Raw genomic sequence first — 26,146 nt, 5'->3', positions numbered from 1 at the left:
AATGGGTTCTCTACCAATGGGTTCTCTACCAATGGGTTCTCTACCAATGCTCTTCTCAAATCCGGAGAAGACGAGTGCTCGTAGCACTAGGTAGCTAAAGTAAGGATTCCCAAACCTCGTCCTTTTCACACATTTTTAATGATAAATTGACACACTCCGGGTTTTACAGTCATGTTTCTTAATAAGTAAAACTGTTCTAAAAAACAAAGGCAGCTGAACTACACATAAACAACCCATGATACTCACTCAAGACACAGTGGCAAAATGAGTGCGCATGCTTGCAACGCACGAAAAATTTCATGTGCGGAAAGTATTGGGAACGACAATATTTCCATAGAAACACCATCGTGGCAAAACAGCGGCATTTTTGAAATTCTCATTGTTTGGTTGCATGTCGTGGAGATAGGCCCAAACTAAAACAGATAAAGTTGCCGTTTTTAGGAAAGTTTCCTTTGAGCCTCCTTACTCAACAAAAGAAATATTGCGGTAACAGCTGCAAATCTAGCGATCGCAGTAGTGCATCGGTAACATGGCTAAGATGTTCATACTCACCTTTTGTCGCTTTAGCGCTTCTTTTCATCGCCTCCTCAAAAGGAAAACTCCCAGAAAAAATGGATCGTTGTCTCAGCGGGAAAACCCGCATCATCTTTGTTTGCAGAGGGAGAGCAGTGACCCCGAATGCTCAAATGGTTCGAGTAACGGATCATGCGCACCCATTTTGCCGCTGTCCTCACTCTGTGGTAGTAGTTGATCAAGAACTCAAGATAACGTGAATCGTAAGTCACGTATCTTAACATCGTCGTTTTCAAGTAAATAAACATCAATAAAATGATTTGATTACACAATCTCTATCAACACGCTATTTCTATACATGTCAGTAGTGCTCTCTATTCCCTCTACTGAAATACTTAACTTTCCGCATCAGCATTTCTTACCAAAAAAACAACTTTGCTTGTATCTACTAAGCCTCGATCGGATACAATTATACTTTTCCTTCGGCTTTATTCCTGAAAAACTGAAATGGAGTTGGTTTATCGTGTTGGCAACGACAACTTTTTCAAGGTCGGTGGATCACAGAGTTAGCGATAATCTGCGAAAAAAAAAAAATTTAGCGCTTATTTGAAATTACATGCCATATTCCAGTCCTACTTAGCTGTGGGACTGGCCAAGCTGGGTTATCTGTGGTACGGTGTGGGGAAGGACTAATTTATTATGGGGTAGGAGACGTGACGTCATCTAACATGGTCGTTAAGATGTACGGCGTGTTTTAATCTAGTTCTCAGGGTCCTCTCTCTTCCCCTCTCGCACGAATTCTTACAGAAAATTGGATTTTATTCGAGGTGCTTGTGCTTCATGCACCTCAAAGGTTGAAAATTGTGACGAATAAAGTTCGTTGATCTTTAACAGAAATGTCCGTCGGAGACAAAAGAACAGCTGAAGCAATTGAGAGGTCCTGTGGTAGAATTCTTGTTACGAGATCAAATCGACTTATTAATGTCGTAAGTTGCATTATTACGTTCATTGAAGAACTTATGTTGTGTTTAATAAAAGCTAACGTAAATGATAAGTACTTACAGGCCGACAGCGAGACCAGATGAGAAAATGAACACGAGGTGAGCGGACAACACTGGAGAAAAGAACAAGACAAATTGGATTTAAACTCAAGGATCTTTGTGGTGGAGAGTAACTTTAGAAGAAAATTCTTGAACTAGTTCGTTCTCATGAGAATATCAGTTGAAATTTGCTTGTTCGCCCTGCAATGTGGTTTCTGTCTCATGTTGATGTAACTCTCGCGAACTTTCTAGAACATTCTATCAAACAATACAATCATAATTTACCAGAAACTTCAAAATTACTTTTCTTTTATCTACTACAAGAAAAGGAATTTTGAAGTCATCGGTACCTTTTAGAATGCCTTATAAATGTTAAATAGACCGGTCACCGAGTAAAGAAGTTGTTTTTGTCAGCAAAGAACGACTTCTTGAAGAAGCTACTGTTGTTTGCAGTGGAGGTATGCCTATAGTCGTGAGTTTCAGAAGAGATTTTATGATAGCAGTCGGTTTGATGTGAGTTTGTATCCGTGGTGACTGAAGGTTAATTTAGTAGTGTACTTTAGTTTATTTAATGGTAGACTGTGTTGTTTAGGAGTTGTCCCCTTGAAATAGTAAAACTGAATAAATTAGTTTGTTTCGTAAGATAGAGCAATTTTCAATTCAACGTCGATAGCGATCCGAGATTGCGTTGGATTTGCTTTACTTCGTTCTGTGATTGGTCCGAAAAAATCGCGGCCACTCTCTCAACCAAAAAAGCCAATCACGCATGCGTTGCCCTGCGCTTTGGGCAGTTTGCTTGTTTTTACTTTGAATCTTATTGGCTCTGAAAGGTATTTCTCCTATCTTCTGATTGGCCTTTGTAATAACTTTGGTTTTGGTTTTACAACACTCAATCCAAAAGCACTCCATTTTGAAAGGGTATTTTTTCTAGTCGGTTTTATTATACCGCAGCATCTCCCAGTTATAAAATGAATGATTTGAAACAATTTTTGTTAGAGTTAAACCAGACTAACCTGAGCCGGAAGTTGGGCAAACGTCACCACATTGTTTTACAGATTTCAAGTGTTTTTTCGCATAGTACGTGAAATTCTTTTTCACGTCAGCACAGCGATACTCTTTATTGGCCAAAATAACGTAACCACAGCGGGTTTTATTGAACTCGTCGTTGTCACATTTCTTATCGTCGTTAGGTGACATCTTGATGCTACATGACTTGGTCACTGTGATGGTTCCTCTATTGCTGCAAGATGTGCAATCTGGTGACGAGTACTCGGTGCCTATGCTGAAAGACGCTGAAAATATATAACTGCCAAGTGAATATATAGAGTATTGTTAATCACAGCAGCTTCTTCACACTAAAAAAGCCAATCACGACTTTGTCGCATGCGTTGTCCCGCGCTTTAAGAAGTTTGCTTTATTTTTACTTTGAATCTTATTGGCTGTGAAAGGTATTTCTCCTATCTTCTGATTGGCCTTTGTAATAACTTTGGTTTTGCTTTTACATCACTCAATCCAAAAGCATCCCATTTTAAAAGGGTATTTTTTCTTGTCGGTCTAATTATACCGTAGCATCTCCCAGTTGTAAAATGAATGATTTAAAACAATTTTTGCTAGAGTTAAACTAGACCAACCTGTGCCGGTAGCTGGACAAACGTCATCACATTGTTTTACAGGTTTCAAGTATTTTTTCTCGTAGTACGTGAAATTCTTTTTCAGGTCAGCACAGCTGTACATTTTATCGACCATAATAACGTAACCACAACTGATTTTATTGAACTCGTCTTTGTCACATTTCTTATGGTCGTTAGGTGGCATCTTGATGCTACATGACTTGGTCACCGTGATGGTTCCTCCATTGCTGCAAGATGTGCAATTTGGTGACGAGTACCCGGTACCTATGCTGAAAGACGCTGAAAATATTTAACTACAAGGTGAATATACTATATACTGTATACAGAGTATTGTTAATCACAGCAGCTGCTTCACAGTTCCAAGTTTGCAATTCGTGTTAATCTTCTCCATAGCTGTTAATACACTTCTTTTTCCTTTTTGTTTCAGACTTACCTCTTTGGTTTTATTTCTATTTTAGCTTTATTCCTAAAATTTCAATTCGTCCGCGTCGACAAATACGATTTAAGAATTTGTGATATTTTACCCTTGGTAACCTGTTATTGCTGTCAGCACAAATCCCGTGAGATACTGGGGCCGTCTTTTCTCCAAACTGGGCCTGCTCATGCGGTTAATTTTTAATTAATTTATGAACAGGTATGGAATAGTGATTCAGTGAAATGCACGATCACGGTTTTTATAAAAAGGTGCTGATCCCGACAATTTCACACGGAAAAAAATGAAATTATATAAAATAGAAAACGAGAAAAAAGAAGGAAGCAAGAGAGAGAGAAGAATTGAAAATTGAACAAAGTTTCTTGAGGGACATGTCCCTGGAAACCCAAATTCCAACCTTTCCCCATACTGTTAAATTTTCATTCTGTTGTCCTTAGTTTTTAAGAACACAAAAATGTCTCTTACCATTAGGTGCGGTGAACACAGGTGATGTTGGTGATGTTGTGACAGTGGCACTTGGGGTACTTGCTGGGTTTGAAGCAAGTGCATGTTGCATACAACATATCAAAAATAATACAAACTTTAGGCGGTGAGGGTAAGTCATCTGTCAAAGCGGAAGCAAATGGTATTGCAATTAACTCATGATAAAAAAAGACACAGAGAGAGAAATTTAAAATAGCGAACAAGAGACCAATGTTTTCGAGCAGATGTGAATAAGGTGTTATGGGTTATGTCTCTGTATCAATCCACTCTTTTACATGAACACCTTAGTTTGACTGATGCCCGACAACGTTTTGCTTTGCAGGCTTCAGAGTACCTCTTTGGTGTAATTTTAATTACATGGCAAGGGAAGAAGTAAATTTATTCCCGCGTGGCGGTATCTGTCCACCGCCTCGAGCTTCAGACAAAGCGACTCGGTCTTCTGTTTATGAGAAAGAGCAGGACTATAATTACCCGATAATGGAGCTCGTTCTCAAGTAAACAGAATATTGGGTCTGAAATTGCATCAGAAAGCCAACTTGAAAGACGTCTTTTATCTTACAGAATCACAATTTGTGCCAAGAGTGCAATTAATTTCCCTCATCAGTCGCTATTAAAATAGAGTTAAAAAGCGAACGTCTTTATTGAAAATGCGCTCTGTAGGAGGCTGGCTGGCTCTTAATATCAGTGTCGCTGTAATTAAGTGACAAGGATTGGCAGATTTCAGTGTAAAAGCATTTTCTTAGATCTTCGCCTTCACTGAAAAGAAGCGTTTGACAGTTTCACTGGCAGAGAGTTTCCAAAGCGAGGAAATTTACATAAGAAATTTAACAAGTTTCTTCCCAAGTTCTGCTGTTAGCGCCTCAGGGCTGTCTATTTTTGGAAAAGGAAAGTATTTATCAGGGCACATGCAGATACGAGTTTAAACAGAGAGAAATGAAATAGTTAGAGCCCAGAATTCAGCCATCTGAGCGGCTTATGTAATTCTCTCGTTTTTCAAATGCAAAGTTTGTTAGACTGAATGAAACAGATACAGAGAATTTAGAGCAAATCGAGGAGACCTTTAGAAACGGGCGTAGTTTACACTTCGCAGCGCAAAGAATGATTGGTTTCCAAATCGGCTTCCGGAGACATATTCCTCACTGGTCGCTATATATAAGGAAGCTTTAAAGATTTCGAAAATCACGCGATGATACTTATTAAAACGTGTATAACAGAACTGTAAAAAGTAAAAAGAAATACAGCATAGATAACGGAAAGATGACAGAGGAACAAATACACTCTCATCCTGCGGTATTTACAAGAGTACGGAGTTTAAGTTGTCACTACTGAGACTTGCGATAAAACTTTGCCGGAAAAACGTAGCTTATTGTTATTACAGCGACCTGTGGAAAAACGTAACTTATTTCCCTGTAAGATTTTGCCAATAGCTCGATGCGTTAACCGTTTCTGACTATTTACTGTATCTCTTGAATCGTAACAATATCATGCTTAAGAATAGATCTTGACATCTGGTCTGCAACTGATATTAGCATTCGGGGATGAAAATAGGCTTAGATAAACCTAAAATCAATGATTACATTTATTAAATCTGTTCCAAAGGAAATTAAGTAAATTGCTTAGCATCACACTTAAGATGTTTCGCTGAAAGTGTTTACTTTTGTTAAGACTGTATGATTCAAGATTGAAAAGGTCCTCGTTTTAGCGCGAGAAAATGTGCACCGAGTAGGTGTTAAAAATTATCAAGCTACAAAATCAAATAAGGAGGACTGGTGAGTCGTTGAGAAATTTAGTATTAAAACGGATGGCCAGTTCATTCTCTTTGCCTTCGAAGCGACGAAATTCGACCTTCTGAATACGAACATCGTTTAACCATAAACACTAAATGAACAATAGAAACAAAGAGTTAAAATGACGATCCATACCTTGCATCTGATCTCCACTGATGTAAACGGTTTTGTGCTCAATTAGCTATAGTAAATGTCGCCGAGATCAAGAAAGCCTTCCCTGTTGAGTAAAATAACCTAAACTGAAACTCGGGCTTATAACTGTCAAATGAATGAAGGGGTAAGTTTCTAAAGAAACTGTGGTGCTGCGTCGGTGGGAGAGTATAGCAGGTAATTTAGTGTTAACAACTGGGTTGAAAACGTAAATTAGCCACCGTAAAGAGTAAAAAAGCTGACGTTTCGAGCGTTAGCCCTTCGTCAGAGCGATTAGAGGAATTGTGGGTTGTGTATGGATTTATATGTAGAAAGTGGAGCTACGCCATTGGTGGGAATATGGTGACGAAAAAACAGGAATAAATTAGTTGAATGAAAAGCGCTCGTTGATTCCGTGGGGATTAAGGGTGCCGATTTGAAATATAAATTTTTGTTCTAGTGTTTTACGGCTTTCCGAACTGCCTAGATGTAAGGAAAGGCCGCAAACTGCCATATGCTGTTTAGAATGATAAGGAAAATTAAAGTGTCTAGCGACTGGCTTGGATGCGTCCTTGTCATTTATTTCCACATCGCGAAGGTGTTCTCGGAATCGGTCACCCAGTCGTCTTCCTGTCTCGCCGATGTATAACTTATTGCAATAAGTGCAAGTTATGCAGTAAATAACATTGGCGGAGGTACACGTAAAGTGATCAATGATCTTAATGGATCTTTTGGGTCCCGATATTTTCTCTACGTTGTGAATGAAAGGACAAGTTTTGCATCGTGAGCGAGCGCATTTAAAAGTTCCAGATTGGTCATTGGTTTGAAATGAACTCCTGACTAAAAAGTTGCCTATGTTTTTGTCACGTTTGAATGAAATAAGTGGGGGTTGCGAAAAGATAGTGCCAGTCTCTGAATCGTTTTGGAGTAATTTAAAATTTTTAAGAATGATAGATTTAACTGCGTGGTTGTGAAGGTGAAATGTAAGAGTAAATGGAATGCGATCCGTGTTCTCCTTCTCGGCCGTTTGTAGTGCTGCCTGTCGATCGATTTGTTGGGCACGGTGGTAGCCCGCTTGAACGACAGAAACAGGATAGCCGCGTTTATCGAAAAACTGGCACATTGCCTCTGATTTTTCGGAAAAATCAGAGTCGTCACTACATAAACGACGAAGTCTGAGAAACTGTGAAAAAGGTATGGAGTTCTTGACGTGTGATGGATGTGAGGATGAATACAACAAGTAACTATGTGAATCTGTAGGTTTGTAGTAAACACTAGTACATAAGCCGTTGCCTTCAATTGAAATTTTGATGTCTAGAAAAGCCAAAGAATTGTCGGAAATTTCCCAGGTATATTTAAGAGCCGGATGAAAGGAATTGACGGCGGTTATAAATTGAGTGAGCTCCTCTTTGGTAGAGGAGGTAGCGCCGATGCAATCGTCAATGTAGCGGCCGTAGAGTTGAGGTTTTGGGCCGTGGTATTGGGTAAAAAATTGATGTTCGATAAAACCTACAAAAAGATTGGCGTAGCTGGGTCCCATTTTAGTACCCATGGCCACGCCATTAGTTTGTTTGTAGTAGTTACCACCGAATGAAAAGCAATTGAGTGTGAGTACTAGTTCGGCCAGACGGAGTAGTGTTTCAGAGCTAGGTTCCTTAACAGTGCGTTGATCGAAAAAATGTTTGAGGGCCCGGAGACCTTCGTCATTGGGAATGACAGTGTAAAGAGATGTTATATCCATGGTGAAAATAAGTTTGTTTTGGTCGAGGAAACTAAAGTCACGAAAAATTTCAAGTGCGTGTTGGCTGTCCTTAATGTAAGACGGTAGAGTTTTGACAATAGGTGCCATAATTTTGTCTACATAGCTGGAAATAAGTTCAGTGGGACAACTGCAGGCAGAAACGATGGGTCGACCTGGGTTGTTAGATTTGTGGATTTTAGGTAAAAAGTAAATACACGAAGTTCTAGGAGTAGTAATGATGAGATTTTTAGCAGTGGCCGGCAATTCTTGTTTAGCTACGAGATCGTTAATCGCATTTTTGACAATGTTTTGGTTAATTAAAGTGAGATCTTTGTCGACTTTAGCATAAAAGGAGGTGTCAGAAAGTTGCCGCAAAGCTTCTTTTTGATAGAGGTCGGCCCGCCAAACAACAACTGCACCGCCTTTGTCGGCCGCCTTAATGACAATGTCTTTGCGTTTTTTTAGACTTTTTAGTGCCGACCACTCTTCCGAAGAAAGATTGGAAAATTTGGTGTTACGATTGAATTTAAGTTTGTTGATATCGTGGCGACATTTTTTGAGGAAAAAATCTAAAGATGAGAACTGGCCCTCTGGGGGAGTCCATTTAGACTTTCGAATCTGGAGTGTTTCGAAAGTATCTTTGTTCGAGGTGTTAGAATCATCCTCTTTGTCATGAAAAAAGGCTTTCAACTGAACGCGGCGAAGGAATTTTTCAACGTCTTGCTTAACTGAAAATTCGTCGGTTTTTTGTGATATGGGAACAAAATTTAAGCCTTTGCTGAGAACTGATTTTTCTGAATCGGAAAGTAGTAAATTTTCTGGAATGGTAACTACAGTTTTGAGGTTTTCAGGCGATGAGTCGTTAGTGACTTGAGGGCCGATAAGTTGGTCGAGTTTTTGGGCCTTAATTTGGTGCAAATGTTTAAAAAGTTTAGAATTGGCATCCTGAATTTTGGCACGAATGGATTGTACTAAAACAGCTGGACAGATTTTGGAAAGTTCAGAGCGGCAATGTAGAATTTGTTCGGTGAGTTTGTTACGTTTTTGGCACATAGCTCTGATTGTGATTCTCATAATGTTACGTGAAAAAGAATTTTGGGCGCACTGAATTTGGTGACGATATTGATAAGAATGAGAAAAAGAAGATGTGTGAAAATTGGAGCGAAAACCCTTAGGAATAACTTTGGAATGAAGGCAACGGCCGATGAAATGGATGTGACTACAAAACCTAGTTTTGGCGAAAATGAGAACGGCTAAACGGAATGCTAGATCTTTACTAATAGGGGGAAAGGAAAAAGATAACTTACGATTTCCTGGCGTAGCTCCTTGGTAAGTTTCTTCAAGCTTGGCATGGTCCGTAGCTGTGAGATCTGTAGATAGAAAAATTCTAAGGCAAGAGTTAGTGGTCGCAGCAAATAAATGACAAATGAATGAAGGGGTAAGTTTCTAAAGAAACTGTGGTGCTTCGGTGGGAGAGTATAGCCAATACCACGGCCCAAAACCTCAACTCTACAGCCGCTACATTGACGATTGCATCGGCGCTACCTCCTCTACCAAAGAGGAGCTCACTCAATTTATAACCGCCGTCAATTCCTTTCATCCGGCTCTTAAATATACCTGGGAAATTTCCGACAATTCTTTGGCTTTTCTAGACATCAAAATTTCAATTGAAGGCAACGGCTTATGTACTAGTGTTTACTACAAACCTACAGATTCACATAGTTACTTGTTGTATTCATCCTCACATCCATCACACGTCAAGAACTCCATACCTTTTTCACAGTTTCTCAGACTTCGTCGTTTATGTAGTGACGACTCTGATTTTTCCGAAAAATCAGAGGCAATGTGCCAGTTTTTCGATAAACGCGGCTATCCTGTTTCTGTCGTTCAAGCGGGCTACCACCGTGCCCAACAAATCGATCGACAGGCAGCACTACAAACGGCCGAGAAGGAGAACACGGATCGCATTCCATTTACTCTTACATTTCACCTTCACAACCACGCAGTTAAATCTATCATTCTTAAAAATTTTAAATTACTCCAAAACGATTCAGAGACTGGCACTATCTTTTCGCAACCCCCACTTATTTCATTCAAACGTGACAAAAACATAGGCAACTTTTTAGTCAGGAGTTCATTTCAAACCAATGACCAATCTGGAACTTTTAAATGCGCTCGCTCACGATGCAAAACTTGTCCTTTCATTCACAACGTAGAGAAAATATCGGGACCCAAAAGATCCATTAAGATCATTGATCACTTTACGTGTACCTCCGCCAATGTTATTTACTGCATAACTTGCACTTATTGCAATAAGTTATACATCGGCGAGACAGGAAGACGACTGGGTGACCGATTCCGAGAACACCTTCGCGATGTGGAAATAAATGACAAGGACGCATCCAAGCCAGTCGCTAGACACTTTAATTTTCCTTATCATTCTAAACAGCATATGGCAGTTTGCGGCCTTTCCTTACATCTAGGCAGTTCGGAAAGCCGTAAAACACTAGAACAAAAATTTATATTTCAAATCGGCACCCTTAATCCCCACGGAATCAACGAGCGCTTTTCATTCAACTAATTTATTCCTGTTTTTTCGTCACCATATTCCCACCAATGGCGTAGCTCCACTTTCTACATATAAATCCATACACAACCCACAATTCCTCTAATCGCTCTGACGAAGGGCTAACGCTCGAAACGTCAGCTTTTTTACTCTTTACGGTGGCTAATTTACGTTTTCAACCCAGTTGTTAACACTAAATTACCTGCTATACTCTCAGCCATTTTGTTGCTAAGGAAACGAGAATCAGAAATTTCAAACCAATCCAATCCTAGCCCCAGGGCTTGAATATTTACAGAACGATTTCAGAGAGGAATTACTTGCTCCAGTGAGTTCATGGGCGAACGATATCCAGGCCTTTTTTTTCGAACTTTTCTGTTTTAGCCGGTGTTGAGAGGATTTCAGATCTCGGTAAACGCATTCTTTGCGGAAGAGAGGGGTTTGGGGTGACCTTCGTTGTATCCCACCTGACCGGCTTGCCACCTCACCTCCAGAACATTTCAATCGATAAAATACCAGGCTTCTGTTTTCATGGGGAGAAAGGCGGAAGAAGCGATAGTACTCTAACTTATTTTTAAGTTGCAGTTTATGAACATTTTTGTGATTTTTAATTGTCTCTATTTTCTTTTGGGTGCTCTACAAATGGGTTCTCTACCGATGCTCTTCTTAAATTCGGAGAAGGCGAATGCTCATAGCTGAAGCAAGGATTCCCTAAATTCTTCCTCTTCACATTAGCTCTTTAATGATAAATTGACACACTCCGGGTTTTACAGTCATGTTTCTTTAAAACCTATCTATCGAGGGAGTCTGGAGTCAGGTGAAGAGAAAGTTGAAGGCGATGATCGGAACCTCCCAAGGCAAACTTTCGCCCTATCTTGATGAGTTCAACTGGCGAAAAGTCCACCCGGGTGAATACTACGGGAAGATGCTAGCGGACATAGCAGAATTCTACCCGCCTAACTGAGCCCGCTTAAAAAAAAATGCTCCTTTTGGAGCCACCAAATGCAATAAAAGTTATGACACCAACATATATTATAGAACGTACCAACATAACAAAAATTAGGATCGCATTGCAGTATAGGGCGATTCTTAACTGCACTTTTCGATGGAGAATATTAACACACTTTCGTTTAATGCACAGGGAATGTTCGTGTGCCTTAAGGTTTTAGTGGCATTTTGAAAAATTTTAAGCATTTATAGTAAGTTTTACATCGATTTTTGAGTGCAAAAATGCACTAGTAAAGTTATTTCACCGCCTGACGCTAACCTGTTGGTTACCTGTGGGTGGCCTGTCGGTTTAGTGTCGGCCAACTTTCAGTTGGCCGACTGTTGGTGGAGGGGAGCTGTTCTTCACAAGACTACAGAGCTTAAGTTGTCACTACGGCGACCGGTCATAAAACTTTGCCGGCAAAACGTAGCTTATTGTTACTACAGCGACCTGTGGAAAAACCATAACTTATTTCCCTGTAAGATTTTCGCCAATAGCTCGATGCGTTGACCGTTTCTGACTAGCTACTTACTCTATCTGTTGAATCGTAACAAATTATATCATGATTTAGAATGGATCTTGATATCTGGTCTGCAACTGATATCAGCATTCGGGGATGAAAATAGGCTTAAATAAACCTAAAATCAGTGATTATTTCTATCAAATTTGTTCCAAAGGAAATTACGTGAGTTGCTTAGCCTCACAGATGTTTTACTTAAAGTGTTTACTTTTGTTAAGACTGTAGGATTCAAGATTAGAAAGTTCCTCGTTTTAGTGCGAGAAAATGCACACCGAATAGGTGTTAAAAATTACTAAGCCGCAAAATCAAGTGAAGAAGACTGGTGAGTCGTTGTGAAATTATTAAAACGGATGGTGAGTTCATTCTCACTGCTTTCGAAGCTACGAAATTCGATCTTCTAAATGCGAACATCCTTTCAACCGTAAACACAAATGAATAATAGAAACAAAGAATTAAAATGATGATCATACCTTGCAATTATGATTCAAGATTGGAAAGTTCCTCGTTTTAGTGCGAGAAAATGAGCACCGAATAAGTGTTAAAAATTATTAAGCCGCAAAATGAAATAAAGAGGACTGGTTAGTCGTTGAGAAATTATTAAAACGGATGGCCAGTTAATTCTCTATGCTTTTGAAGCGACGAAATTGACATTCTGAATGCGAACTTCTTTTCATCATAAAACATTAAATGAACGATAGAAACAAAGTGTTCAAATGATGATCCATACCTTGCAACTGATCTCCACTGATACAAACGGTTTTGCGATCAAATATCTATAGTAAGTGTCGCCGAGATCAAGAAAGCCTTCCCTATTGGGTAAAATAACTTGAAACTAAAACTCGGGCTTATAACTATTAGCCTTTTTGTCGCTAAGGAAACATAAAACAGACATTTCAAACCAATCCAACCCTAGCCCCAGGGCTTGAATATTTCCAGAACGATTTCCAGAAATTGCTCAGATCTTAGTAAACGCATTCTTTGTGGAAGAGAGGGGATTGGGGTGACCTTCGTTGTATCCCACCTGACCGGCTTGCCTCCTCACCTCCAGAACATGTCAATCGGTAAAATACCCGGCTTCTGTTTCCATGGTGAGAAAGGCGGAAGAAGCGATAGTGCTCTAACTTATTTTTAAGTTGAAGCTTATAAACATTTTTGTGATCTTTATTTTCTTTATTTTCTCGTAGCACTAGGTAGCTAAAGTAAGGATTCCCAAACCTCGTCCTTTTCACACATTTTTAATGATAAATTGACACACTCCGGGTTTTACAGTCATGTCTCTTAATAAGTAAAACTGTTCTAAAAAACAAAGGCAGCTGAACTACACATAAACAACCCATGATACTCACTCAAGACGCAGTGGCAAAATGAGTGCGCATGCTTGCAGCGCACGAAAAATTTCATGTGCGGAAAGGATTGGGAACGACAATATTTCCATAGAAACACCATCGTGGCAAAACAGCGGCATTTTTGAAATTCTCATTGCTTGGTTACATTTTGTGGAGATAGGCCCAAACCAAAACAAATAAAGTTGCGGTTTTCAGAAAAGTTTCCTTTGAACCTCCTCACTCAACAAAAGAAATATTGCGGTAACAGCTGCAAATTTAGTAACCGCAGTAGTGCATCGGTAACATGGCTAAGATGTTCATAGCACCTTTTATCGCTTTAGCGCTTCTTTTCATCGCCTCCTCAAAAGGAAAACTCCCAGAAAAAATGGATCGTTGTCTCAGCAGGAAAAGCCGCATCATCTTTGTTTGCAGAGGGAGAGCAGTAACCTTGAACGCTCAAATGGCTCGAGTAACGGAGCATGCGCAACCATTTTGCCGCTGTCCTCACTCTGTGGTCGTAGTTGATCAAGAACTCAAGATAACGTGAATCGTAAGTCACGTATCTTAACATCGTAGTTTTCAAGTAAATATACACCAGTAAAATGATTTGATTACACAATCTCTGTCTACACGCTATTTCTATTCATGTCAGTAGTGCTCTCTATTCCCTCTACTGAAATACTTAACTTTCCGCATTAGCATTTCTTACAAAAACACTTGGCTTGTATCTGCTAAGCCTCGATCGAAAACAAATATACTTTTTCTACGGCTTTAGTACTGAAAAACTGAAATGGAGTTGATTTATCGTGTTGACAACTACAGCTTTTTCAAGGTCGGTGGATCACAGAGTCTGCGATAATCTGCAAAAAAAAAATGAAAAATTTGGTGCTTTTTGAAATTACATGCCATATTCCAGTCCTACTTAGCTCTGGGACTGGCCAAGCTGGGTTACCTGTGGTACAGTGCGGGGAAGAACTAATCTGTTAGGGGATAGGAGACGGGACGTCATCTAACATGGCCGTTAAGATGTACGGCGTGTTTCAATCTTGTTCCCAGGGTCCTCTCTCTTCCTCTCTCGCACGAATTCTTATGAAAAATTGGATTTTCTTCGAGGTGCTTGAGCTTCATGCACCTCAAAGTTTTAAAATTGTGACGAATAAAGTTTGTTGATCTTTAACAGAAATGTCTGTTGGAGACAAAAGAACAGCTGAAGCAATTGAAAGGTCTTATGGTAGAATTCTTGCTACGAGATCACATCGACTTATTAATGTCGTTTAGTTCCATTGTTACGTTAATTGAAGAACTTATGCTGGGTTTAATAAAAGCTTGCGTAAATGATAAGTACTTACAGGCCGACAGCGAGACCAAATGAGAAAATGAACACGAGGTGAGCGGACATCACTACAGAAAAGAACAAGACAAATTGGATTTAAATTCAAGGATCTCTGTGGTGGAAAGTAACTTTAAATACAGATCGCATGCAAATTTCTCGAACTGGTTCGTCCTCAAGAGAATATCAGTTGATATTCGCTTGTTCGTCCTGCAATGTGGTTTTTGTCGCATGTTGATGTAACTCTCGCGAACTTTCTAGAACATTCTATCAAGCAATACAATCATAATTTACCGGAAACTTCAAAATTATTTTTTTTTGTATCGGCTACAAGGAAAGGAATTTTGAAATCACCGGTACCTTTTAGAATGGCTTATAAATATGAAATAGACCGGTCACCGAGTAAAGAAGTTGTTTGTGTCGGCAAAGAACGACTTTTTGAAGAAGCTACCAGGAGCTATTGTGGTTTGCAGTGGAGGTATGCCTATAGTCGAGAGTTTCAGAAGAGATTTTACGATAGCATTCGGTTTGATGTGAGTTTGTATCCGTGGTGACTGAAGGTTGATTTAGTAGTGGACTTAAGTTTAGTTAATGGCAGATTGTGTTGTTTAGGAGTTGTCCCCTTGAAATAGTAAAACTAAATAAATTAGTTTGTTTCATAAGATAGAGCAATTTTCAATTCAATTTCGTGAGTGATCCGAGATTGCGTTGGGTTTGCTTTACTTCGTTCTGTTATTGGTCCGGAAAAATCGCGGCCACTCTCTCAACCAATCACATCGATCCAAAACTGGAGCCAATCACGACTTCGTCGCACGCGTTGTCCCACGCTTAGGTAGTTTGCTTGTTTTTACTCTGAATCTTATTGGCTCTGAAAGGTATTTCTCCCTTCTTCTGATTGGCCTTTGTAATAACTTTGGTTTTGGTTTTACAACACTAAATCCAGAACCACTCCATTTAAGTAGGGTATTTTCCTGTCGGTTTAATTATGCCGTAGCATCTCCCAGTTATGAAATGAATGATTTAAAACTATTTTTGTTAGAGTTAAACGAGACCAACCTGAGCCGGAAGTTGGACAAACGTCATCACATTGTTTTACAGGATTTATGTGTTTCTTCTCATAGTACGTGAAATTCTTTTTCACGTCAGCACACCAGTACACTTCATCGACCATAGTAACGTAACCACAGCTGGTTTTATTGAACTCGGCCTTGTCACATTTCTTGTCGTCGTTAGGTGGCATCTTGATGCTACATGACATGGTCACTGTGATGGTTCCTCCATTGCTGCAAGATGTGCAATCTGCAGAGTACCCTATGCTGATAGACGCTGAAAATATATAACTGCCAAGTGAATATACAGAGTATAGTTAATCACTGCAGCTACTTCACAGTTCCAAGTTTGCAATTCGTGTTAATCTGCTCCATTGCTATTAATTCTCTTCTTTTTCCTTTTTGTTTCAGACTTACCTCTTTGGTTTTATTTCTATTTTCGGTTCACCCCTAAAATTCAAATTCGTCCGCGTCGACAAATACGATTTAAGAATTCATCATATTTTTACCCTTGGTAACCTGTCATTGCTGTCAGCACAAATTCCGTGAGAGACTAGGGCCCTCTATATTCCAAACTGGGTCAGCTAATGCGGTTAATTTTTAATTAATGTATAGACAGCTATGAAATAATTATTCAGTGAAACGCACGGTCACGGTTTTTATAAAAAAGGTGCTTATGCCGACAATTTCACACAGAAAAAAAATGAAATTATATAAAATAGAAAACGAGAAAAAAGAAAGAAAGCAAGAGAGAGAGAAAAATTGAAAATTAAACAAAGTTTCTTGAGGGACATGTCCCTAGAAACCCAAATTTTAACCTTTCCCCATACTGTTAAATTTTCATTCTGTTGTCCTTTGTTTTTAAGGATAAAAAAATATCTCTTACCATTAAGTACGGTGGACATGACTGATGATGTTGTGACAGGGGTACTTGTACTCTCCACATAAGCACTTGATGAATTGGTTGTAACGTGAGTTGATGAGTTTGAAGCAAGTGCATGTTGCATACAACATATCAAAAGCAATACAAACTTTAGGCGGTGAGGGAAAGTCATCTGTCAAAGCGAAAGAAAATGGTATTGCAATTAACTCATGATAAAAATACACAGAGAGAAATTCAATATGGGAAACAAGAGGCGAATGTTTTCAAGTGGATGTAAATAAGGTGTTGTAAGTTATGTCTCTGGATTTATCCTCTCTTTTACATGAACACCTTAGTTTGACTGATGCCCGACAACGTTTCATTTTGCTGGCTTTAGAATACCTCTTTGGTGTAATTTTAATAACATGGGAAGGGAAGCAGTAAATTGATTCCCTCGTGGCGGTATCTGTCCACCGCCTCGAGCTACAGAGGCAGCGACTCGGTCTTCTGTTTATGAGAAAGAGCAGGACTATTATTACCCGATTGCCCTCATCAGTCGCTATTAAAATAGAGTTCAAAAGCGAACGTCTTTATTGAAAATGCGCTCTGTAAGAGGCTGACGGGCTCTTAATATCAGTTTTGCTGTAATTACTTGACAGAGATTGGCAGATTTCAATAGAAAAGCATTTTCCTTGATCTTCGTGTTCACCGAAAAGAGGCGTTTGACAGTTTCACCGGCAGAGAGTTTCCAAAGCGAGGAAGTCTACACTCAACAAATTTAACAAGTTTCTTCCCAAGATGTGATGTTAGTGCCTCGGGATTAGCTATTTTTGGAAAAGGAAAGTGTTCAGGGCACATGCAGATACAAGTTTAAACAGTGAGAAATAAAAAAGTTAGAGTCCAGAATTCAGCCATCTGAGCCGGGCTTATGTTATTATCTCGTTTTGCAATTGCAAAGTTTGTTAGACTGAATGAAACAGATACAGAGAATTTAGAAAGAAATCGAGGAAACCTTTAGTAACGCGCGCAGTTTACACTTCGCAGCGCAAAGAATGATTGGTTTCTAAATCGGCTACCGGAGACATATTTCTCACTGGTCGCTAGAAGACAGCTGTAAAGATTTCGAAAATAACAGCGATGATACTTACTAAAACGTGTACCACAGAACTGTAAAAAGTAAAAAGAAATGCAGCATAGATAACGGAAAGATGGCAGAGCAACAAATACACTCTCATTCTGCGGTATTTACAAGACTACAGAGTTAAAGCTGTCACTACTGCGACCTGTGTTTTTGCGGATAAAACTTTGCCGGAAAAACGTAGCTTATTGTTACTACAGCGACCTGTGGAAAAACGTAACTTATTTCCCTGTAAGATTTTCGCCAATAGCTCGATGCGTTAACCGTGTCTGACTAGTTACTCTATCTGTTGAATCGTAACAAATTATAGCATGATTTAGAATGGATCTTGATATCTGGTCTGCAACTGATATCAGCATTCGGGGATGAAAATAGGCTTAGATAAACCTAAAATCAGTGATTATTTCTATCAAATTTGTTCCAAAGGAAATTATGTGAGTTGCTTAGCCTCACAGATGTTTTACTTAAAGTGTTTACTTTTGTTAAGACTGTAGGATTCAAGATTGGAAAGTTCCTCGTTTTAGTGCGAGAAAATGTGCACCGAATAAGTGTTAAAAGTTACTAAGCCGCAAAATGAAATAAAGAGGACGGGTTAGTCGTTGAGAAATTATTAAAACGGATGGCCAGTTCATTCTCTATGCTTCCGGAGCGACGAAATTCGACCTTCTGAATGCGACCTTCTTTTCACCATAAAACACTAAATGAACGATAGAAACAAAGAGTTCAAATGATGATCCATACCTTACAACTGATCTCCACTGATACAAACAGTTTTGCGATTAACTATCTATAGTAAGTGTCGCCGAGATCAAGAAAGCCTTCCCTGTTGTGTAAATAACTTGAAACTGAAACTCGGGCTTATAACTGTTAGTCTTTTTGTTGCCAAGGAAATAGAAAACAGACATTTCAATCCAATCCAACCCTAGCCCCAGGGCTTGAATATTTACAGAACGATTTCCAGAAAGGAATTTCTTGCTCCAATGAGTACGTAGGCGAACGATATCCAGGTTTTTTTTCGAACTTTTCTGTTTTAGCCGGTGTTGAGAGGATTTCAGATCTCGGTAAACGCATTCTTTGTGGAAGAGAGGGGGTTGGGGCGACCTTCGTTGTATCCCACCTGACCGGCTTGTCACCTCACCTCCAGAACATTTCAATCGGTAGAATTCCAGGCTTCTGTTTTCATGGGGAGAAAGGCGGAAGAAGCGATAGTACTCTAACTTATTTTTAAGTTGCAGTTTATGAACATTTTTGTGATTTTTAATTGTCTCTATTTTCTTTTGGGTGCTCTACAAATGGGTTCTCTACCGATGCTCTTCTTAAATTCGGAGAAGGCGAATGCTCATAGCTGAAGCAAGGATTCCCTAAATTCGTCCTCTTCACACCAGCTCGTTAATGATAAATTGACACACTCCGGATTTTACAGTCATGTTTCTTTAGTAAGTAGAACCTATCTATCGAGGGCGTCTGGAGTCAGGTGAAGAGAAAGTTGAAGGCGATGATCGGAACCTCCCAAGGCAAACTTCCGTCCTATCTTGATGAGTTCAACCATAGGCGGCCCAAGCTCACGTCTCGAGAAAAAGCCAACGATGAATTCATGAACGCGTCACGCGTTGTGTGACTCGGTGTTAAGTTACGGGAGGAACCGTTGAAAATTTGAACACGTTATAAGGCATAGTATGGGGAACGAAATATGGTCGATTTATAACGATAAATATTTCGAAATCTGAATATTTTACACGTAAAATCAATAAAAACTTACTCATGCCCTGTGTATCCGTCGTAGTTTGTAGCGATTTCTGCTGTTTTAAGCTTGCTTTACCATCACTGTTATCCATGTCAAAAGACGAAGTCAAGGCTGCATACTCCGATTTCGACCTTGGTCCACGCGGAGGTGATTTGCGCCCCGAAAATCCTCCCGATCGGCATTTTTCTCAGCCACACTTTACGATCTAAGATCGCTGCACCCTGGGACATGTCTCAATACCAAAACTTCACGCGCATTTCGCTGGAAACGAGTGTTTTCTACCTGAATTTCCAAGTTTGCTTCTTTCTGGTTATGCTTTGAACACGAAGACTGGACACGGCCGCGAAAGAGACTTGGGTACGAGGTCAATTTTCTCTCTACCGCGAGTGGTACGGTCGATTAATGTACATGAGCTTGGGCCGCCTGTGGTTCAACTGGCGAAAAGTCTACCCGGGTGAATACTTCGGGAACATGCTAGCGGACATAGCAGAATTCTACCCGCCTAACTGAGCCCGCTTAAAAAAAAATGCTCCTTTTGGAGCCACCAAATGCAATAAAAGTTATGACACCAACATATATTATATAACGTACCAACATACCAAAAATTAGGATCGCATTGCAGTATAGGGCGATTCTTAACTGCACTTTTCGATGGAGAATATTAACACACTTTCGTTTAATGCACAGGGAATGTTCGTGTGCCTTAAAGTTTTAGTGGCATTTTGAAAAATTTTAAGCATTTATAGTAAGTTTTACATCGATTTTTGAGTGCAAAAATGCACTAGTAAAGTTATTTCACCGCCTGTCGCTAACCTGTTGGTTACCTGTCAGTGGCCTGTCGGTTTAGTGTCGGCCAACTGTCGGCAGACTGTTGGCCGACAGTTGGCCGACAGCTGGCCGACAGTTGGCCGACTGTCGGTGGAGGGGAGCTGTTCTTCACAAGACTACAGAGTTTAAGTTGTCACTACAGCGACCGGTCATAAAACTTGGCCGGCAAAACGTAACTTATTGTTACTACAGCGACCTGTGAAAAAACATAACTTATTTCCCTGTAAGATTTTCGCCAATAGCTCGATGCGTTGACCGTTTCTGACTAGCTACTTACTCTATCTGTTGAATCGTAACAAATTATATCATGATTTAGAATGGATCTTGATATCTGGTCTGCAACTGATATCAACATTCGGGGATGAAAATAGGCTTAGATAAACCTAAAATCAGTGATTATTTCTATCAAATTTGTTCCAAAGGAAATTGCGTGAGTTGCTTAGCCTCACAGATGTTTTACTTAAAGTGTTTACTTTTGTTAAGACTGTAGGATTCAAGATTAGAAAGTTCCTCGTTTTAGTGCGAGAAAATGCACACCGAATAGGTGTTAAAAATTACTAAGCCGCAAAATCAAGTAAAGAAGACTGGTGAGTCGTCGAGAAATTATTAAAACGGATGGTGAGTTCATTCTCACTGCTTTCGAAGCGACGAAATTCGACCTTCTGAATGCGAACATCCTTTCAACCGTAAACACTAAATGAATAGTAGAAACAAAGAGTTAAAATGATGACCATACCTTGCAATTATGATTCAAGATTGGAAAGTTCCTCGTTTTAGTGCGAGAAAATGTGCACCGAATAGGTGTTAAAAATTATTAAGCCGCAAAATCAAGTAAAGAAGACTGGTGAGTCGTTTAGAAATTATTAAAACGGATGACCAGTTCATTCTCTATGCCTTCGAAGCGACGAAATTCGACCTTCTGAATGCGAACTTCTTTTCACCATAAACACTAAGTGGAACAATAAAAACAAAGAGTTAAAATGATGATCCATACCTTGCAACTGATCTCCACTGATACAAACGGTTTTGCGGTCGCCGAGATCAAGAAAGTCTTCCCTGTTGGGTAAAATGACCTGAAACTGAAACTCGAGCTTATAACTGATAGCCTTTTTGTCGCTAGGGAAACAGAAAACAAACATTTCAAACCAATCCAACCCTAGCCCTCAAGTAGTTTAAGGCCTAGGTTTTATCTTGGTTCGAGACCCCCAGCAGAGTTTCATGGTATTCAATCGAAGAGCGGTAACATTGTGGCCGATCTACGATTAGAACGTTCACGTTTTCGAGAAAGTTAAGATCGATTTCTAGCCTAGATTTTTCAGAAGACGCTGTTTTTTGCAGATATTAGATTTACAGTTGAGGTGAGTGTTGTTTTTGTGTTGTTTATTCAGAAATTAGCTCTAATTTGCTGTAGCTGCGAATTTACTAACGCGTACACCGTTAATTAAGAGCGTTCAGGGAAAATGCATTTTTTTGGTTTACTAAACTAGGAATTACATTTTTTTAGTATACTTGGGAAACTTTCATTCTCATCAGTATGGGATGAGCGAAAAATTTATGAACCTCGATGTGTAACCTTTCCCATAGAGTAGATCACATTTGTTTGTTTGTTTGTTTATCAAATCTGAATACGGTGGTACGTTCAATCCCAAGTCAAAAATTTCACAGTGATCTGCAGCACAACACTTTTCTAGGCAACATCAACATGAGACTACTGTGAGTCCTATGAGCTTCAACAAAGAGAATTTATCAGTTAAGCTACAATGCTTGTACTTTTCGAATTAATGAGGAAAATAAAAGCTATACTTACACAGTTGTGTTCTTGCATGTACAGCGAAAAATAGATTTGGCTGAATCGATCACGAGAGACTTGTCAAAATGAGTGGTCGGTTTTAACCTTTGATGACAAAGGCTTAAGTACCTTTCCAAAGGCTAGTGATATGCCCATGACTAAAAAAAAATTTGTTTTTAATCATACTTGACAATATTGTTTATTATACTTTTTTTGTGAGTCCTATGAGCTTCAACAAAGAGAATTTATCAATTAAGCTACAATGCTTGTACTTTTCGAATTCATGAGGTAAATAAAAGCTATACTTACACAGTTGTGTTCTTACATGTACAGTGAAAAATAGATTTTGGCTGAATTGATCACAAGAGACTTGTCAAAATGAGTGGTCAGTTTTAACCTTTGATGACAAAGGCTCGAGTTACATTCCAAAGGTTAGTGATATGCCCATGACCAAAAAAAAATTTGTTTTTAATTATACTTAACAATATTGTTTATTATACTTTTTTGTATGAATGAAAGTGATCCTCGCAGTGATGTGCACTATTTAGGCAGTAGTGAAAATAAGGCCTGAAAAAAAAAATTTCAGGCCTGTACGGGATTTGAACCCATGACCTCTGCGATACCAGTGGATGTCACTGTCAAGGAGTACCATTCAACAGAAAAGAGGCAAGTGTCCCACCAACCAATGCTGGGCAGGTTTTAAAAGAGTATTCAAAGTCCCAGGGAGTAGACACCACTGTATTTGAAAAATCAAGCACCGGTATCGCAGAGGTCATGGGTTCAAATCCCGTACAGGCCTGAAATTTTTTTTCAGGCCTTATTTTCACTACTGCCTAAATAGTGCACATCACTGCGAGGATCACTTTCATTCATGTCTTTATCCGCAGTTCAAATATATGACTTTCATATATTGTTAACCGTATATACTTTTTTGTTTACAGCAAATTCTTTTGACATCCAACAACACTGGAATCTGGTGAAGTGTGTTGTGGGGTCTTATGAAGAATCATATAAGGTATAAATCCTATGATAAATATTATTGAACATAACTGACTGAATGACCATCAAAGAAATGCTTACATGTGACTGGATTGGCTATGTACGTGTACGTGTCATCTAATTATCAAGAGATGGCACCTGGAGCTGGTTAATGTTTTGAGGTGGTTTAACTTTGACCTTTCTGAATTTTCTGCAATGAAAATACTTTTTTTTTTTTTTTTGAGCTTGCCTTCTGATCAGTAACTGCAAGTAATATTACTGATTAAGAATGACTTTCAACTTGGTTATGAAACTGAGTTGGATGGTTGTTTTAATGATCTATTCTGTAAGTGTCTGTTAGAAAACAGAGTGATATGGTTGAATCTTCAGGCACTACATTTAATTTGCTGGTGTGTAGAGCAACCTAGAACTTACTTGTTTGTTTTTCAAATACAGTGGTGTCTACTCCCTGGGACTTTGAATACTCTTTTAAAACCTGCCCAGCATTGGTTGGTGGGACACTTGCCTCTTGTCTGTTGAATGGTACTCCTTGACAGTGACATCCAGCAGCAGCTGCTAAAGGTCCCCATCCAATGTTGTGAGAACATACAACCTATTTTGTCATTTTGGTGCATTGTTGACCCTTTCCTTTGCTTTATTGATGATATTGAAGCATTCCACTGTTCTTTACCTTGCAAATGATATGCGCTGAGCCAGGTGAAGGCCTACATAATTTTTTTTTAAAAGAATTTTCACATTCTTTATTAATTTTATCTTTGCTTTACAGTTTTTTTTCTTTGCATTAACAGGTGATTCCTACTTTGTTAACCCAGCCTCAGGAACCAGGGAAATTACTTTACTAAAGGACTTTCCCAATCACTCCTTGGATACTTTGTCAAATTCTTTGTAGATCACTGTCCCAAAGTTTTTCACCTCCTTCTGTGTTTGTTTGGGAATCTTTTTTGCCAGCCAGTTCTTTTGTTTGATTTTTAACATCTGTAAATGGCTCCCTTTTGTTCACCACACAGCATGTATTTTTCTTGTAGAAGATACTCTCAACTGGAGTCGTTAAAATAAAGCATGAACACTGTGCAGGGTGTAAATGCAAAATGCCATTAAGTTTATAAAAGTCTCTTCGCAGGGTTGATTTACCCAGGGCAGTTTGCTGCCAGGTTTCAATGGTAAATGTTTTTAGCTACTTCCTCTATTTTTCAGTGGTGACCACTGTGAAATTAGGTGATCAATGGCCTTATTATTCTTTAGAAAAAACTTATCAAAGATAGGGAATTTTGTTTGTAGTTGCTGCTGCTTTTTCCTATCAGTAAGTATTTGAAAACCTTCAAATGGTTTGTAGAGAAAAGAAATACTTTTGCTGACATGTTGATGAAAATATTCTTTGAAATTTTCCTTGTACAGCCAATACCTCTCTTCCAGATGCCAGCTTATGCCTTTTCTGACTCATTATCATATCTTGTTATTTTTTCTTATTTTTTGGCGAGGGAAATTGCCCCCCATAACTTAACGTGAGCAAATCAGCATGTCAAACTGAAATTTGAAAAACTGACTGACCGTTGGTAAACTGACTTGGCAGCCAAGGCAAGAGAAACATTTGGGATTTTTTATGTAAAAGCTGTCGTATATTTGACTCCACAGGAAACCACAAGCCAAACAATGCGTTCCACGAGTGGAAATTGCAAAAAAAAAAAAAAACAAAAGCAACTACAAAAAAACGCAAATTATTAATCATCATGATTGAAGTATTTCAGCGTTCCTCGAATTACAAAAGTCGCAAACATACTGTTCTAGAGCGCCAAATAATAAACTAAGTCAGTTATTTAAGCAGTTTCACTTTTCGCTGCAGTCCTCCTGGTATAGTTATTACTGGAGTATCTCGATTAAAGATTAAAGTCATTGTCCTATAACCGATGTTGACCGCCATATTCGATTTGCACCTTTGTAATCAGCGGTGTAATGTAATAGTCAGGTCTCACTCATGTATTATTAACGAATAGAAACAAAATGGCGGCATTTTTCGTAGCCCTAAGAGGAGCAATCATAACGCACCCGCCGGTGCTGAAGTTTCCGTTTCACGCCATTGTCTTTTGAAAAATGGAAGAAGGCATTGATAAACTTTGTCTTCACGTTCGGAATGATGTGTCAAGTACAGTTGATAACAAACAAAATTCCATTAAGTTTACAAAATTCTCTTCGCAGCTCTAACAAATCTCAATTCTCTTTTTGAAGGAACGAAGGAAATTCATTCCAAACGTAGATGGCTAGAATTTTTTACTGAGTATTTGTTTCTGTCACGATTCTGTGAACTCAAAAGGGTTGTTTATTGTGCGAACTCGACTGCCGCCACGTGTGTATTCGTTGTCTCCTCAGTCTTCTAAATATAAAGATGTTCATCGGCCCAGTGGCGTGACCGTGTAACGCAATATCACGACATCTTCCCCTTTTTACAAAGTTTATCTTCAAAAATTAATACTTAATGTTCGGTTTCGATCACTGTTCAAATCACATGAAATCGATAAAACATTGTTCTTCATTGAAATCATAAAAAGATAGAAACAGAACCCAACAACTATGTAGCGGCTCAATCATTCAATGTTCAGTTCATATGGTAATCCTGATGCCACAAAGGCGGTCGACGTCTGCGTTCTGATCGACGAGTTTCAATCCTTTGTGGCTCAAGCTCAGTTCCCATCTCATTTTCAGGTGGCATTCTCTCTGTTTTGGTCTCGCCATGGAACTCCGGTGGAGGAGGTCCTGGCTCTGTCAGATTTGGCGCCGGTTTGAGGGTAGACTCGGGCGGAGTTAGTTCTACCAGACTCATAGGTGGTGCTGTTTCCGGGGTCAGGCGCAGTTGCCGACGGTTGCGTCGGTATTGCCTGCCGCAAACTTCAACTTCATAAGACCTGTTCCCCAAGGCTTTCATGCAGGTCCCCAAACTCCATTCCTCCCTTCCGGGTTGCCGCATCCTGATGGCCTGTCCACACTTTAGTGCCTCTAAAGGGCGAAACTTTTTGTTGTATTGTTGAGCTTGTCTTTTCTTACGCTCAGCTAATTTGGTGGCTGTTTCCTGGTGTGATGGCTGCCGCAGGAGCGTTTCATGGGTTGGTAAGAAAGTGCGTGTGCGGCGTCCCATCAGTCTCTGTACGGGTGATGTTCCTAGACCCTCTGTTGGGGTGTTGCGCCAATCAAGAAGGGCTAACAGCGGGTCTTGCCCATCCGCTTTCGCTTTCGTCATCAAGTTCTTGCAGGTCTTCACGGCA

The 26,146-nt window shown here is 39.4% G+C and overlaps 2 protein-coding genes and 1 long non-coding RNA gene across 4 annotated transcripts; 1 reads left to right on the top strand and 2 right to left on the bottom strand.

Annotated features, from left to right (window-relative positions):
• Window positions 1-119: 119 nt before the first annotated feature.
• Window positions 120-12,696, bottom strand: LOC149033894 (uncharacterized). Of its 2 annotated transcripts, none has more exons than XM_089194148.1 (6): window positions 12,556-12,696; window positions 4,083-4,221; window positions 3,185-3,463; window positions 2,567-2,845; window positions 1,576-1,627; window positions 120-1,090 (listed from the first exon to the last, which is right to left on the bottom strand). In XM_089194148.1, the coding sequence occupies exons 2-6, from the start codon at window positions 4,219-4,221 to the stop codon at window positions 1,072-1,074; spliced, it is 768 nt and encodes a 255-aa protein (XP_089050274.1). In that variant the 5' UTR covers window positions 12,556-12,696; the 3' UTR covers window positions 120-1,071. The 2 variants fall into 2 exon arrangements, with proteins under 2 accessions (XP_089050274.1, XP_089050273.1); XM_089194147.1 differs by lacking the exon at window positions 12,556-12,696 and adding an exon at window positions 6,023-6,312.
• A 351-nt stretch (window positions 12,697-13,047) lies between these two features.
• On the bottom strand, window positions 13,048-21,958 carry LOC149033893 (uncharacterized). Its single transcript, XM_089194152.1, has 6 exons — window positions 21,912-21,958; window positions 21,099-21,183; window positions 16,419-16,587; window positions 15,540-15,809; window positions 14,503-14,554; window positions 13,048-14,013 (listed from the first exon to the last, which is right to left on the bottom strand). Exons 3-6 carry the CDS (start codon window positions 16,585-16,587, stop codon window positions 13,995-13,997), a joined length of 510 nt encoding a protein of 169 aa, XP_089050278.1. The 5' UTR covers window positions 21,099-21,183; window positions 21,912-21,958; the 3' UTR covers window positions 13,048-13,994.
• On the top strand, window positions 21,307-23,981 carry LOC149033892 (uncharacterized). The gene is made up of 3 exons (XR_016182998.1): window positions 21,307-21,462; window positions 22,835-22,908; window positions 23,681-23,981. It is a non-coding gene; the product is annotated as an uncharacterized LOC149033892 (long non-coding RNA).
• Window positions 23,982-26,146: the final 2,165 nt, after the last annotated feature.

This window comes from Pocillopora damicornis, chromosome 14 (assembly GCF_964200805.1).
Source record: "Pocillopora damicornis chromosome 14, jaPocDami1.2, whole genome shotgun sequence".
Lineage (NCBI taxonomy): Eukaryota > Metazoa > Cnidaria > Anthozoa > Scleractinia > Pocilloporidae > Pocillopora > Pocillopora damicornis.
This window is presented reverse-complemented; position numbering and strand designations above follow the sequence as displayed.